Raw genomic sequence first — 15,123 nt, 5'->3', positions numbered from 1 at the left:
CTAATAGCTTGGCTAAGCAGGCTTATGACTGAGTCGGTTTGTACTACATCTCCCAAAGTTCTTTACCAGCCCGAGCTAGCCTCCCTATGGAGAGCTCTGCATTCTGGGAAATGAAGTCCGAAATATGGCAGGGCGTGGCAGTATGCAAAGAGAGGTACCTAACTCGGACTCGATTTCCCTGCGGCCCGGGTTTGCTCTCCGGCCATTGGCTGAGCGGGGCGGATCTAGTCCTGTTCTTCCCCGCCCCCAGTGACACAATAGCAGCTCCCTCCAAGATGGCGGCGGCGACGGCGGATCCGGGAGCTGGGAGCCCGCAGGTTGGAGACTCCTCCGGCGGGGGCGCTGGGGGCGGGCTGCCGTCTCCGGGGGAGCAGGAACTGAGCCGGCGCCTGCAGCGCCTGTATCCCGCGGTCAACCAGCATGAGACGCCGCTGCCGCGCTCCTGGAGCCCCAAGGACAAGTACAACTATATCGGCCTCTCCCAGGGCAACCTCCGCGTCCACTACAAAGGTATCGGCCTGTTTGGCCGCGGGGGGTAAAAGGCCAGAGCGTCAGCAGGGTGGCTGTGCTGTCCAGCCCCTGCTTCATCACTTCCTTTCCCCAAGCTCCGGATTAGGCCTTAGCTCCTGTTGGGTGTTTGGGTGGTGGGCTGACCAGACCGAGGATTGGCTGCTTAGCCTACTCTGCCGTGAGACTTCGGATGTCAGGAGAACCTCAACAGGTGTCCAAACCCAGTGCTGGGTTGGACATTGCACCCAAGGCCTTCTTGCCTGTCCTGTGGTAGTTGGAACTCTCCCTGGGCCCTTCACCACTGCTTAGCTTTAAACGTCTCTGTAGACATTAGTGGTCTCATCCTCTCTATTAGCCAGAGGTGCATGAGCTTGCTTACCTGCTGGACATCTCAGACACTGCCTACGGTTCTGTGCTAAAGTTGTGGGGCCATCTTCCAGGGCTGCCTCTTCCTCCCTTAGTCTCCTAAGTGGGCTGCTTGGCTGCTTGTATTCTGGAGAGTCTGGCAGCAGCACGAGGGAATCTCTCACTTGTCACCCACCTTGCATATGCCTCCTGTGGTTTGTATGGAGACAGTGTCTCAGACAGTGCTACTGTTCTGAGGATGAGGTGGGAGGTTTGTGTGTTTGCTCAGTTGTTGTCTAATTACACCTTGGACCAGGAAAGGGCTTCCTCTGGCTATGAGGGGTGAAGTTGCTGTGGAGCAGAGAAGAATGAGTCTTCCATTTGCATTTCCTTTTGCTGAAATTTCTTTGTCCTCTCTTACTAGGTCATGGCAAAAATCACAAAGATGCAGCCTCAGTGCGCGCCACCCACCCCATACCTGCTGCCTGTGGCATTTATTACTTTGAGGTGAAGATTGTCAGCAAAGGAAGAGATGGGTAAGCCCAATACTGAGCTGTTCCTTTTGGTCAAAGTTTGAGGTCTCCTGATTGACCCTTGTGACTTGTGTGAGCTGCTGAGCTGTATGGGTCTGGGCTGCAGAGGGGATTAATAGTGGCTGCCTCTGTTACCTGGCTGTAGGCATGGCCTGGTCTAAGCAGCAGCCTTTGATGGCAGTTAGGAACCTGGTGTAGAGGAGGGGCTTCTCTTTAGTGATGACGAAATGAGGTACCTCATAGGTGAGGGAACCAAGTTTACATTAACAATTCAGTGTCCAGAATGGAGTTTCCCCATTATTGTGGGGTGTTTGTGACTTCCCTCCTTTCACACTCTTGCTGCATTCAAGGTTCCTTTTTATGGTTATTAGTCATGTAGAGGCCCCTTTAGACTTCAAAGGAGTAGTAAAGTCTTTGCAGCATTCATCAAAGCTGCGGCAGCCACTGGCCTGTCATCTTAGGGTAAACAGCATGCACATGGTCAAAATCAGGTGACCTTGCTACTCATAAACTTGTTTTTCAGTCTCGGGACTTGAACACCAGTTGGACCAGCTTTAGGAAGGTCCATATTAAAGTCAGCATTAGGGAAGCTCCCTATTTTAGGGTGATCTAAGCAGACACAGGACATCACAGGGGAGATTTGTCATTTTTCTTCCTTTTTTCCTAGTCTCTCTGTTTTTTTCCTGGTAATTGTTGTAAAACAGGTGTTTAAGTTGTGAAATAACATGATTTCACCTGCCTTGGGAAAGCTTTCCTCATCAGATCTTAGGTCTGGTGTGGGGAGTTTGCTAACCCCACCAGTGACCTTCATGCCAACCCCAAATGTGTGTTCCTGAGTGTTCAGAATACTTTCTTTCTCCTTGGGACTGTCCCCCTTGTGGTGCATGCAAAATGCCCAGCCAGGGGGCGATGCTGGGGGCAGGACTGCTGCAGTTGGAGCTTTGCCTGCTTTCTCAGTGAAGCCTTAACATCCCTGCCTGGGAGAGTTGTGTGGTTGTGGGTAGGTCATGGGGCTTAGATCTCTTTGTCTGTACTGTGGGGGGCTAGGCTAGCGCTAAACTGCCTTCAGTTCCAGAATTCTATGATTCTGAAATTGTAAGGATGGCAAGCTATTGTGTCTTTTACTTTTATTCCTGTTTATTGCAGGAAGCTTGTATAATTAAAGGGCTTTAAAGCTTGTATTTTTCCATTTCCACCATCTGATGAAAGTGCATTATTTTTCTTTCCTTTTAGGGCTGCACCTGCGGCATATGGAGGTTCCCAGGCTAGGGTCTGAATCAGAACTGTGGCTGCTAGCCTATACCACAGCCACAGCAACGCCAGATCTGAGCCGAGTCTGCAACGTACACCACAGCTCACAGCAATTCCAGATCCTTAACCCATTGAGCAAGGCCAGGGCTCGAACCAGTGGACTAGCATTGAACCATGAGAACTGGCATCCTCATGGATGCTACTTTGATTCCTTTCCACTGAGCCATGACAGGAACTCCCCAGAGTGCATATATTTAATGTGCTTAAACTAGTGTGAATGAGAATGGCCTCTTAAACACTGCAAAGATACAGACTGAAATGTTGGTGCTATGGTTTTATACTACCAAAGAAACCGAGGGGGGTTTCTTAAACTTGTAGGGAGGCAAATAGATTATCTTCTTTAGAGTCCTTAATTATAGATAACAGCTGAGCTAGTGAAAGAGGAGAGCAGTTTTTCAGAAGTGTTTACTTGTAGAGATGTGGGTTCCTTCACCTGGTTTTTTTAACATTTTAGTTGTGAAGGTCTTGTCAGATTACCTTACTCAGGTTTTGGCTGCCAATCTAGAGAAAGCTGAGCATCTCCCAACTTTCCTAGCATATTTACATGTTGTAAATATTGCTGTTAAGTTGACTTGGAAGCCTCAGTTTTAGAAAGGTCCCAGGTCATGGATGCCTGTGGTAGCCTGCTTCAGTTTACCACTGTCAGAAGGGAAGTGTATGAATATCCATGTATGTGCTTATGGCCCTGAAAGCCTTTTCATGGCTAAGATGTAGCTAGATGGGCCAGGTGTGGTTTTCAGGAGGCGAAGGGCGGTTCCAGGGAAGACAGTAATCAGCTTGTTTCCTGTTTCCTGTGAATGTTGGAGGTGAGTTTCTGACTTGGGTTTGGTCCATGACCCAGGTGTTAACTGGTTGTGTAGCTCTCCTGTATTACCTAGTTTGATCCTCACCAGTTTGCTGGAAAGTGGCTGGAGCAGATGATGGTGCACCTGTTTTGTGGCTAAGCCCTGAGCCCCTGGCATGTTTGGTGACCTTCCCTGGCTGCAGGGCTTAGGGTGTGCAGTGGAGTAGCCTCACCTATCAGTTGCTCTCACCTCATCTCAGACACTTATGTCCATGTTGCTGCTGCTGCCTTTCCCCATCACATTCCTTCCCTGGGTAGAGTGAAGGAATGTCCAGTTAGATTCTTAGGAGATCACACTGTTCTTAGGGGACAGAGCTGAAAGATGCTGAGTGGGGCCAGAGAAGTGTTTCGTGCTATGGACTGGGCTTGATTGACTTTACCATCCCATTGAATCTATAAACTTGTTTTTCTGTAGATATGAGTACAGGCCTCCTTTGTAAAAGGTGTTTATTAACCTAGTTGTCAGTGTCATTGTTTTCCAGAAAGGCCTTTGTTCTGAGCTGTCTTTCATAGAACACACTAAGCTTGTCTAATTAGAAAGATTTCATTTCAAGGGTTATATTGATTCATACTACTATGTGCTAGGCCCATGTTAGGTGCGGGGAGAACAGAGGTAAAGCCTACACAGGCCAGCCTTGTTCTTAGCCTCTGGCCTACTTAGTAAAGAGTGGACTGAAAGGCTCTCTGCAGGAGGAGGCAGAGCCTGGGCACGGCTTTGAAGGATAAGTAGGAGTTTCCTGGCAGGTGAGACCTGTTGGACCTAAAATGAGTTTGGTTGGTAACTGGCTTGACATCTGGGTGCTGGGCTTTCTGGGCACCCCTCAAATATAAGGGAGAGCTGGAGAAGGAGGAGTTATGTTTGCACTACAAGCCAGGCTCAGACTGATGGCTTTCAAGAGTTCCTGTCGTGGCTCAGTGGTTAACGAATCCAACTAGTGAACCATGAGGTTGCAGGTTCGATCCCTGGCCTTGCTCAGTGGGTTAAGGATCTGGTGCTGCCGTGAGCTGTGGTGTAGATTGCAGACGCGGCTTGGATCCTGCGTTGCTGTGGCTCTGGTGTAGGACGGCAGCTACAGCTCCGATTCGATCCCTAGCCTGGGAACCTCCATATGCTGTGGGAGCAGCTCAAGAAATGGCAAAAAAGACAAAAAAAAAAAAAAAAAAAAAAAAAAGAGACTGACAGCCTTCAGTTGTATTTTGCCGAGTCACCAGAGCTGGGAACCCCAGGAGCAGATCTGTTGGGGTGAGGAAACATCAGAGCCCTCCAGTGGTGCCAGGAGATAAGAGCGTCTGGGTTGATCTTGTTAGGAAGCCAAGGAGACCATGAAACTGAGGGTCCCTGGAAAAACGACTTGCTCAGTCAGAGTTCATGGACCTGTGGGTGTCTCTCACTCTAGTGATGACACATGGAGGGTGTGTCTGGCCAGGCTGACAGATGCGCCAGTGTGACCCTCAAAATAGACTGTAACATCATCCCAGCGGCTGCAGCCTCTTGACATGTGATGAGTGGCTCTACCCAAGAACAGCAAGCCTGGGCTAGAACACTGGATGGAGTTGGCGAGGGCTCCCCTCTGCAGCTGGTGCTCAGGCCCTGTGGCCCTCTGACCACAGCCAGCTTGCTTTTGCTTGCACTTGGAGCTGACTTCCTTTGGACAGCCGCAGTGCACTCATCCGTTACTTCTCCACACTGCAATGAGGCACCCATTGTTTTTTATCCTAGTCCCAGGCTTGAGTCCCAGGAGTACAGGCCTGATGCCTACTTAGAGACGAGGCGGAAATGCCTGCACATGACCTCACAGGGTGGTGTCGAGGACACCCATCCATGATGTGTGCTGTACCCAGGGGTGGCCCAGAGGCTGGACTTCCTCCTGTACCCGAGAGTTTGGGAAATGCTTCAAAGAAGAGGTGATGAGGAGTTCCTGTCGTGGCTCGGCAGAAAGGAATCTGAGTAGTATCCAAGAGGATGCAGGTTCAATCCCTGGCCCTCACCCAGTGGGTCAAGGATCTGGCATTGCTGTGGCAGAGGCGTAGGCTGGCGGCTACAGCTCTGATTTGACCCCTATCCTGGGAACCTCCATATGCCATGGGTGTGGCCCTAAAAAACAAACAAACAAAAAAACAACAACAAAAGAAAGAAGAGGTGATGATGTTAAATCTGGAATGATAGGATGGAGGGTTCCAGGTGAGCAAAGTGAGAAGCAATGCTCTAGACAAGAAGGAACAGGGTTCCATCAAACGACATGGAACATAGAGTGAGGGACCAGGGTCAGAAAAACCTTGTGTGCTGTGGCCACAGAGCTTGGGCTTACCCTGAGGGCAGTAGTGGTATATGAGGACTTTGGGTCTGAGTTTTTTGGAATGGATGGGGAGAAGCTACTGCAGGTTCAGCCAGGCTCCTCTGGCTGAGATCCCTGTGTGGTGCAGGCTAGTGGCTTTAGGTTCTTGACTCCGGGCGTGGTTTTCCTACAGTGGTTGTCTTTTCTCTCTCTCGGCCGGCCTGTCTCCCGTGTAGTGGGATGCAGGGGTACGGTGTTGAAGACTGGTAGCCAGAGAGGCTTCTCAGAGGTGAACATGCTCTGTGTGCCAGTGTTCTCTGGTATTCTGGTTTTGTCAAGTTCTGTCTGAAAGACATCCGTGATTTTCCATGGAGACTCAGAGATTCACTCACCCAATTAATATCTCACCTTCTATGTTTCCGGTTTGAAGAGCCACTTGAACACAGGTGCTCCTGCCTAGAGACAGCCTGTGGCTGGCCCCTCACCCTGGGTCCCCTTACTCTAGTCTCTGTGCATTGTCTAGTGCTGATGAGAAATTTGGCACTCAAGGTGGACCTGGGGAACGCCTTGTCCTGCCTGCCCTGAGAAGTGGGTGCTATCTTTGCCCAAGGTGGGTACAAACAGTGATTGTGGCTTGTTATCCCTGACTGCCTCCCCGTGCTGATGGCCTCGAGGGCAGATGCTGAGCTTTGGGCTGCATCTCTCCCTAGTAACATATCACACTGCTTCTGGAGACATGGTGCATTGGGGTTCTGGAGCATCTTGGGGTGTTGTACTGCTTACCTGTGTTGGTGGTTAAAGCCCAGATCTAGTTGGGCTTATAGCAGTGTAGCTCTGGCATAGGCTGATGGGACTGAATCCATGTGGCATCCACTTTGCCTTTTCTTTCCTTTTTTTTTTTTTTTGCTTTATTTTTAGGGCCGCACCCAAGGCATATGGAAGTTCCCAAGCTAGCAGTCAAGTCGGAGCTACAGCTGCTGGCCTATGCCACAGCAACACAGGATCCAAGCTGCATCTGCCACCTACACCACAGCTCACCGCAGTGCCAGATCCTTAACCCACTGAACGAGGCCAGGGATCAAACCTGCAATCTCATGGTTCCTAGTCAGATTTGTTTCCGCTGTGCCATGATAGGAACTCCACGTGCACTTTTCTGATCAGACCTGTTCCTTCCCTGAACACATCCAGGCTTCCCTGGGACCTCCCTATCCATTGTAGGTCAGTGCCTAGTTTCCAGCTGCGAGTTTCTTTTTTTATTACTGGGAGTTCCTTGGTCAAGGATCAGCCTCTAGAGAAATTCCTAAAATTCATTTCACTCCCCCCCCATTGTTTGTTCTTTTTCCTATATGGGTCATCAAGTGAGGGAGATTTTTTTGTTAGAGGGGAAGCAAGAGCTCATTGGGGTGGAACACAGGAGGATAGATTCAGTAACTGTTCATGGCAGGCACGGTGCCATCCTATTCTAGGACCACTGGGAAGAAATCATGGGCCCCAGACTGTGTCTCTGTGGTCAAGGGTCAAGTTAGAAAGAAGGGACTGATCACTAGGAGAATGGTGGATAACACTGTTTGAATGCAAGAATATTCCTCTGCCTCCCTAGAAATTCTGTTTAAAATCCACAGACAATGTCTTTCTAGCTCCAGGATAGTGTTTTGTTGTAATTGAAATGTGATATTTTTATTTTTATTTTTTTTATTTTTATTTATTTTTTTTGTCTTTTTGCCATTTCGTGGGCCGCTTCCGCGGCATATGGAGGTTCCCAGGCTAGGGGTCGAATCGGAGCTGTAGCCACCGGCCTATGCCAGAGCCACAGCAACACAGGATCTGAGCCACGTCTGCGACCTACACCACAGCTCACGGCAACGGCAGATTGTCAACCCACTGAGCAAGGGCAGGGACTGAACTCGCAACCTCATGGTTCCTAGTTGGATTCGTTAACCACTGCACCATGACGGGAACTCCGGAAATGTGATATTTTGATGCTATTGCTAGAAATGAGTTTGGTGCTGGAACAGGGCCCAGCCCTCTGCCATGAAGGAAGGGGCCAGTAAAAGATTCCCTGGACTGTGTAGGGAATGGGGGAGGGGTAAGCCTTTGTACTCCTCCTAAGCTCTCTTCCTCTCCTACCACTTGGACTTTAGAGATAGCCTGGGATTCCAGGGAAGTTTTGGTTATGAATGGCAAATGTCAAGGCTCAAATACTCCCGCTCTCTGCTCAGCTTCTATGGCAAACATTACTGATTGTTAGTGGCATTTCTTCTTGTCCAGACAGAGCCCCCCTAGAAGTTTTCTTAGTGCACAATATACCTGGCAGCTGCTAAATTTTAGTCAGTTTCATCATGAGATAAAGCCTACTGGTCCTCAGGATGGAGACAGTTGAAGAGGTGAAGAGAGGTAGGAGAAGAGCAGTTGTGTCCAGATGGTCCAGGGGCTCAGCTTGACCCTTCTAGAGGACATTGCCAAGGCAGTTCTGAACCAAGAGCAGAGAAACAGGGCATGGTTTGCTGAGTAGAACTGGCTATAACCCGGTTTACAAAGCCATGTAAATTGAAATTATCATGGACTATTTTATACAATGCTCTCTTTTAATATCAACTGTTGTGCCAGGAGTTTATTGGTAGTTATATTTGCCATGTCTTTTTTTTTTGTTTTTTTTAAACCAAAAAAAAATTTTTTTTTTTTGGCTACCCCATGGCATATGGAGTTCACGGGCCAGGGATCAGATCTGAGCTGCAGCTGTGACCTCTGCTGCAGCTGCAGCAGTGCCTGATCCTTAACTCACTGTGCTGGGCTAGGTATTGAACCTGTGTCCCTGTGCTGTAGTGTATTGCCAATCTTTTCACCACAGTGAGAACTCCCCAAAATGTTTTTTTATTTTACTTTTTTTTTTTTTTTTTTTGCTTTTTAGGGCTGACATGCGGGATATGGAAGTTCCCAGGCTAGGAGTTGAATCAGAGCTACAGCTGCTGGCCTCACCACAGCCACAGCAATGCTAGATCTGAGCCATTCCTGTGACCTATGCCATAGCTCACTAGAACACTGGATCCTTTAACCCACTGAGCAAGGCCAAGGATTGAACCTGCATCTTCATGGATCCTGGTCAGGTTCGTTAACAACTGAGTCATGAAGGGAACTCCATATTTTACCTATGTATTTTTAATTAACTTTTTGGCTGTACCCATGGCATATGGGCGCTCTAGCAGTGACCCAAGCCACAGCTGTGACAGTGCCCCGGATCCTTAACCACTAGGCCATCGAGGAGTTCTCTTAAGGCCCCCTTTTCTTTGGGCTTGTTCTTCTTTAGATGTTAAGGGGTTAGTTCCTCTCTGTAAAGCCCCTCCTCTCAGTGGGGAGGGGGCGCTGCACAGAGTTGGACTCAGTGGATGACTGGGTGGCTTCCTGGCAAAGGGGTGGGGTGGGGTTGTAGTTGCTGGAGGAGCAGCTTTTACGCAGTAGCCAGTGTCATGATGGACTGTGGCTTTAAACAGGCCTGTCGGACCAGGAAATAAAATCCCCAGCATCAAATATTAGCTCCCATTTCAGATCCAAATGTCAGTTGGTGTTTTTCCTGAAATTTCTCTCAGGGACCATTTTGTAACCATGGCCCCAGAGACCTCCTCGGTTGTGGAGGCTCTTGATTTCTTACCTGGGGCAGGTTCTGATGGGAACAAGATTGCCAGCCTTCTGAGCTAAGGTGTTAGATGCCAAGATGAAACTGTCCAGTGAAATTCCAGCAGCTCCTCGAGGGTTTGGGGCAAGGAACAGGGTGGTGGTGACTGGCCCTTTGACCTGAGAATGGCAGACCTTACCTTCCTGCAGCTTCCAAGAATCACCTTAGCCTTGAAGTTGAGGAGCTTGTCTCTTCATCACCTTTTTTTTGGCTTTTTGCTTTTTCTAGGGCCGCTCCCGCGTCATATGGAGGTACCCAGGCTAGGGGTCTAATCAGAGCCGTAGCCGCAGGCCTCTGCCAGAGCCACAGCAACTTGGGATCCAAGCCTCGTATGTGACCTACACCACAGCTCACGACAACGCCGAATCCTTAACCCACCTGAGCAAGGCCAGGGACAGAACCTGCAACCTCATGGTTTCTAGTCAGATTCGTTAACCACTGTGCCACGACGGGAACTCCTCTTTGTTACCTCTTACTAGAGCTCTGTGGGCCTGGAGGCATCCTACTGATGGAGCTGAAATTAAAAATGTTCAGGTTGGAGTTCCCATCGTGGCACAGTGGTTAACAAATCCGACTAGGAACCATGAGGTTTCGGGTTCGATCCCTGGCCTCATTCAGTGGGTTAAGGGTCCATCATTGCCATGAGCTGTGGTGTAGGGCCCAGACGCGGCTTGGATCCCACGTTGCTGTTGCTGTGGCTGTGGTTTAGGCTGGCAGCTACAGCTCTGATTAGACCCCTAGTCTGGGAACCTCCATATGCCACGGGTGTGGCCCTAGGAAAGGCAAAAAGACCAAAAAAAAACACCAAAACTGTGACTGGGATCTGCTGTTCCTGTGGCTGTGGCGTAGGCTTCAGCTGCAGCTCTGATTCTACCCCTACTCTGGGGAACTTCCACATGCTGCGTGTGTGGCCATAAAAAGAAAAGAAAGAGCTCTGGTTTTTAAGAGTTTTAATTATTAAAAAAAATTAAACCCACATAGCATTCCTTTCAAAAATAATTATTTAGGAGTTCCCATTGTGGCCCAGTGGGTTAAGAACCTGATGTTGTCTCTGTGAGGATGTGAATTCAGTCCCTGGCCTCACTCAGTGGGTTAAGGATCTGGCGTTGCCTCAAGCTGCACTGTAGGTTGCAGATGTGGCTCGTTGCTGAAGCTGGCATAGGCTGGCAGCTGCAGCTCCAATTCGATTCACAGGTGGGGCCATAAAAAGAGGAACCCCCCCAAATTATTGGTTATTTGATATTCCATAATTAAACTGTACACGGTCTAGTCCTGGGACACAGAAGGCAGTGAGGTGAGTCTGGAGCAGTCCTGTGCAGTCCAGCGAGTCAAGAAAAGAGTTTCTATTGATCTTTTTTTTTTTTCCTTTTCTAGTTTGTTTTAGTTTATTTGGATGCTTGGCACAATCTGGCTCAGCTGCTGAGTGGACCTGCAGTGGGACCAGCACAGCTGACTCTGTCCCTTCTCACTTCCCTTCCTTCACTCAGCCCAGGCTCCTCTGAGCTGCTCTATGTCTCAGTATTTCATCTGCAGAATAGAGACTTGGTCTTTATGAAGAGGATGGGGTGAAGCCTCATTTGAGAGTGGATCAGTGACAGGAAGCCAGAAAGCTGGCAAACATATTCATGCAGCTCCGTCACTGGGCAGAGTGGTCTGGGTCAGCCCAGTGAGAAGCCCAAGAAGTCTGTCGCATCATCGTCTCCTTATACTGCTTTTTCTGGGTCACTTTGATCAGAGGCAGTTTTGTCACAGCAGCCACCAGGAAATTCATGAGTATGTCTTTGCAGCTGGCTCATTGGTCCGCCATGTTCTTTAGGCTGGCTGGCAGGTACTAGGTATAAAGGTAGTGATAATATTTGTGGTAAATAGCAGCTCCTATCAACACCATGGAGTGAGTAGTCGTTTGTCCACTTGAATACGTATCCTGTCTCCTTAGAGCTATCCCAGAAATGGCTGTGCACAGGGTATCCCACGATGCTCTCAGGAAGCTCTGTCACATGGTGAAGGCAGAATCCACCTGTGTGATTGAAAGCATGGTGTTCTCTTCAAGGCTGAGCCTCCTGTCTGTGATGATGATACTGTCGTAGGGCACAAAATAGGCTACTCATAACCTTGCTTTCTCCTTCAGTGATGGTGGCAGGCCAGTGGTGTTTGGCTGGGAGGGGCTTGTCACAATGCCGTAGAACTATAATCTGGGCACAGTACTAGGATTTGGCTGCACCCAGGAGGAGTTTCATTGCTGACTAGGACTGAGATGGGGGTGGAGGGTGGGGGTGGGGGGGGTGTCACCTCATGGATGATTACTGTGATTTTAGAGGGGGGCTTTAAACCTAAATTAGCATGGTAGTAAGGAAGAGCTCCCAGATAAGATGAATATTGAGGCAGTTGTGGATTTTCCATAAATGTCCTTTTTCATGTTGAGGAAGTTCCCTTTTATTCCTCATTTTCTGAGTGTTTTTATTGTGTGGGGATGTTGGATTTTTCTGTCAATTGAGATGATCATGTGGGTTTTTTTCCCGTTGTTCTATTAACACTGTTTATCATGTTGGTTACTTATGTTGAACCGGCCTTGACTTCTGGCGTAAATCCTACTTGGTCGTTGTATTAATCCTTTTAACATGTTGTTGAATTTGATTTGCCACAGTTTTGTTGAGGATTTGTGCATCTGTATTCAGAAGGTATATTTTTTTGTCGGGGGGCACTGCATGCAATGGATTGATGTGGGATCTCAATTCCCAAACCAGGGATTGAACCTAGGCTCCAGTGGTGAAAGTGCCCGATTCTAACCACTACGTCACCAGGGAACTCCCTCTTTTGATGTTTTCTTGATGGCTTTTCTTTTTTTTTTTTTTTTGTCTTTTCTAGAGCCGCTCCTGCGGCATATGGAGGTTCCCAGGCTAGGGGTCTAATCGGAGCTGTAGCCACCAGCCTACACCAGAGCCACAGCAATGTGGGGTCCGAGCTGCCTCTGCAACCTACACCACAGCTCACGGCAATGCCAGATCCTTAACCTACTGAGCAAGGCCAGGGATTGAACCCGCAACCTCATGGTTCCTAGTCGGATTCATTAACCACTGAGCCACAACAGGAACTCCTCTTGATGGCTTAAAAAAAAAAAAAAATTATTCACTATTTTTTATTTTCTTCTTTTTTGGCCACTCCACAGTGTGTGGAGTTCCTAGGCCAGGGATTAGATCCAAGCCACAGTTGGCAGTGCTAGATCCTTTAACCCACTGTGCTGGGCCAGGGATCGAACCTGTGTCCTGGCACTGCAGAGATGCTACTGATCAGTGGGAACTCCAAAACAATTTTTACAATGTAAATTAATTTTTTTTTTCTGTTTTTTTGTCTTTTCTAGGGCCGCACCTGTGGCATGTGGAGATTCCCAGGCTAGGGGTCTAATTGGAGCTGTAGCCGCTGGCCTACGCCAGAGCCACAGCAGCACAGGATCCAAGCCATGTCTGTGACCTACACCACAGCTCCACGGTAACACCAGATTCTTAACCCACTGAGCAAGGCCAGGGATCGAACCCGCAACCTCATGGTTCCTAGTCGGATTTGTTAATCACTGAGCCACAACGGGAACTCCTAAATTTTTTTTACAATTTAATTTTTTTGTTTTTTTGGCCACACCTGCAGCATGTAGAAGTTCCTGGATCAGGGATTGAACCTGTGCTACAGCAGCGACAATGCTGGATCCTTAACTGCTAGGCCACCAGGGAACTCCTGATGGCTTTTTTTTTTCCTTTTTCTTTTTTTGGCTGCCCCGTGGCATATGGACTTCCCAGGCCAGGGATCAGAGTTGAGCCACAGTTTCGAACTATGCCACAGCTGCGGCAATGTTGGATCCTTAACCTACTGTGCTGGGTCGTGGATTGAACCTGCGTTCCAGGGCTCTCAAGATGTCATTCATCCCATTGTGTCACAGTGGGAACCCCTGATGGCTTTTTGATTGCTATTCTAGGGTCTTCCCTATCTTAGACTTGCATCTGGGTGCAGTACATTTGCAACAATACCCAGATATTATTCTGCCAAGAACTGAAGTCTGTAGGTTAGAGCTGGGAGGGAGCTTAGGAGCCCTTTAGTCCAACCTCTCTTCTTCTGATAGGGAACCTGAGATGTAGGGTGAAATCCAAGACCCACAGTCCTGTATTGGGCCGGACTGTCTGAGATCAGGCTTCAGAGTCTGAGGTGTTGTCTCCGGAGCCCTGCTGCCAAGTGTTCTTGTTATTTTAAAACTCTTCAGGAGGCAGGAAGGGAATGTCAGACTCGTTGTCAGAGAGGTTCCCTGTGCTGGGCACTCCACGCTGTCTCCCAGCACTGGGTGAGGGGTGACAGCAAGCGGGTGGTCGCCTTCCTCCAGGCCTTGTTGTACATCTCCAGAAGGTGTGAGTCCAGAGGCCTCCTCCTGTCCCCGTCTACCCCTAGGCCTGCATGGATCACAGAAAAATCTCCAGTCAGTTAAAGCTATGCCGAGGCTGTGTCTGTTTGGCAGGGTCTCCTGAAGGTGTGCTCTGGCTTATGCTTGGGATATACTAGGTGCCATGTGAGCCAGAGCTCCAGCTTTTCCACTGAGCATGGACTTTGATCATTTCCTTCTGTTTCTGAAGGTATGCCCTTCTGATTTTCCTGCTGTTTCTGACATTGTGCTTTTCTGCTGCAGCTTCTGCCCTTCTGTCAGGGCTGAGGGAAATGAGTGTACTGAGGAGATGGCCATGAAAGCCAGGTGTCCCTGGCACTGAAATGTTGCCTTGGAACAATCAAGGGAGAATGGATGTGTGAGAGCCAGCAACCTCCTCAATATGCAGCCATCAGCAGGCTCTTGAAAATGATTTTTCTATGACTATGAAAGTAATTTATGTTAATTGTAGAAAACCTGGAAAACTAAAGAGAAAAAGGAAGAATCCAGGCTGACTGGAGTGTGCTTGCATCTCTCCGCGTGACTGCAGTGGTTTTAGCGGACTGTTGCTTTTGTGGGAGAGTCAGCAGAGGGGGGTGGAAGGCAACATGGGCCCCAGAAACCACCAGTCCATTCTCAAGGCTGGCCATTTTCCAGGGCCCCAGTTTGCCCCTGCTGCTTGCGATGGATGGTGAGAAACCCAGGGGGACCTGGCTATTTGGTCAGCTGAGGGCCACAGCTGCTCCTCTGTCCTGCTCTCTGGTAGATCCTGACCTAGCCTCGCCCAGGCAGCTCCACCTGCTGCCCTCTTCTCTATGGAGCCCAATAGAGAGGCAGAGTCACTCTTTCAGCTCTAGCTTGCATTGTGGTTTTGGTGGTGTAGTATAGACACTGAGAAGGTATAGGCCAACTCATGGTCTCTCTGCCAGGAGAGCCTGTCTGGTGCCCCTCTATGGCTACTGGCTGTCTCAGCTCTCTGACAAGTGGTGTTCTGCATTTTACTGACATATAGAAGAAATGAGTAAATCAGATGGGCTTACTTTACTTTCAGTCATTTTATGGGGTAAATTCTCCCTCAAGCTTCTCAGGTTTATCCTCCTGCTTCAAAAGAAAGCCCTGGTGGAGACACGGAGTGTAGGGAAGCTAAGCTCTGTCTATTCTAGTTACCTGCTTGGAGAGTGAGAGCCCTTATCACCTCTCTGCCAGGCGACCATGACAGCCTGTGTCTGTTAGTG

At 49.0% G+C, this 15,123-nt stretch overlaps 1 protein-coding gene and 1 long non-coding RNA gene across 4 annotated transcripts in view; both read left to right on the top strand.

The window, feature by feature from the left end:
* Positions 1 to 251: 251 nt before the first annotated feature.
* RANBP10 (RAN binding protein 10) overlaps positions 252 to 15,123 on the top strand; it is a 76,407-nt gene continuing 61,535 nt past the window's right edge. For all 3 annotated transcript variants that reach the window (XM_084960024.1, XM_003355780.6, XM_084960023.1), the window contains exons 1-2: positions 252 to 510; positions 1,280 to 1,391. Coding sequence is in view for 2 of the 3 variants with exons in the window: in XM_003355780.6 (XP_003355828.4) it covers positions 276 to 510; positions 1,280 to 1,391 (347 nt within the window). In the remaining variant the exon portion in view is untranslated. The remainder of the gene's footprint in view (positions 511 to 1,279; positions 1,392 to 15,123) is intronic.
* On the top strand, positions 5,868 to 12,845 carry LOC146402269 (uncharacterized). Its single transcript, XR_014805849.1, has 3 exons — positions 5,868 to 9,729; positions 10,231 to 10,559; positions 12,492 to 12,845. It is a non-coding gene; the product is annotated as an uncharacterized LOC146402269 (long non-coding RNA).

This window comes from Sus scrofa, chromosome 6, assembly GCF_054392235.1.
Source record: "Sus scrofa isolate SSC_HxYL_T2T_F1_AM1 chromosome 6, Sscrofa_HxYL_maternal_Yorkshire_Landrace_v2.0, whole genome shotgun sequence".
Taxonomy (NCBI): Eukaryota; Metazoa; Chordata; class Mammalia; order Artiodactyla; family Suidae; genus Sus; species Sus scrofa.
This window is presented reverse-complemented; position numbering and strand designations above follow the sequence as displayed.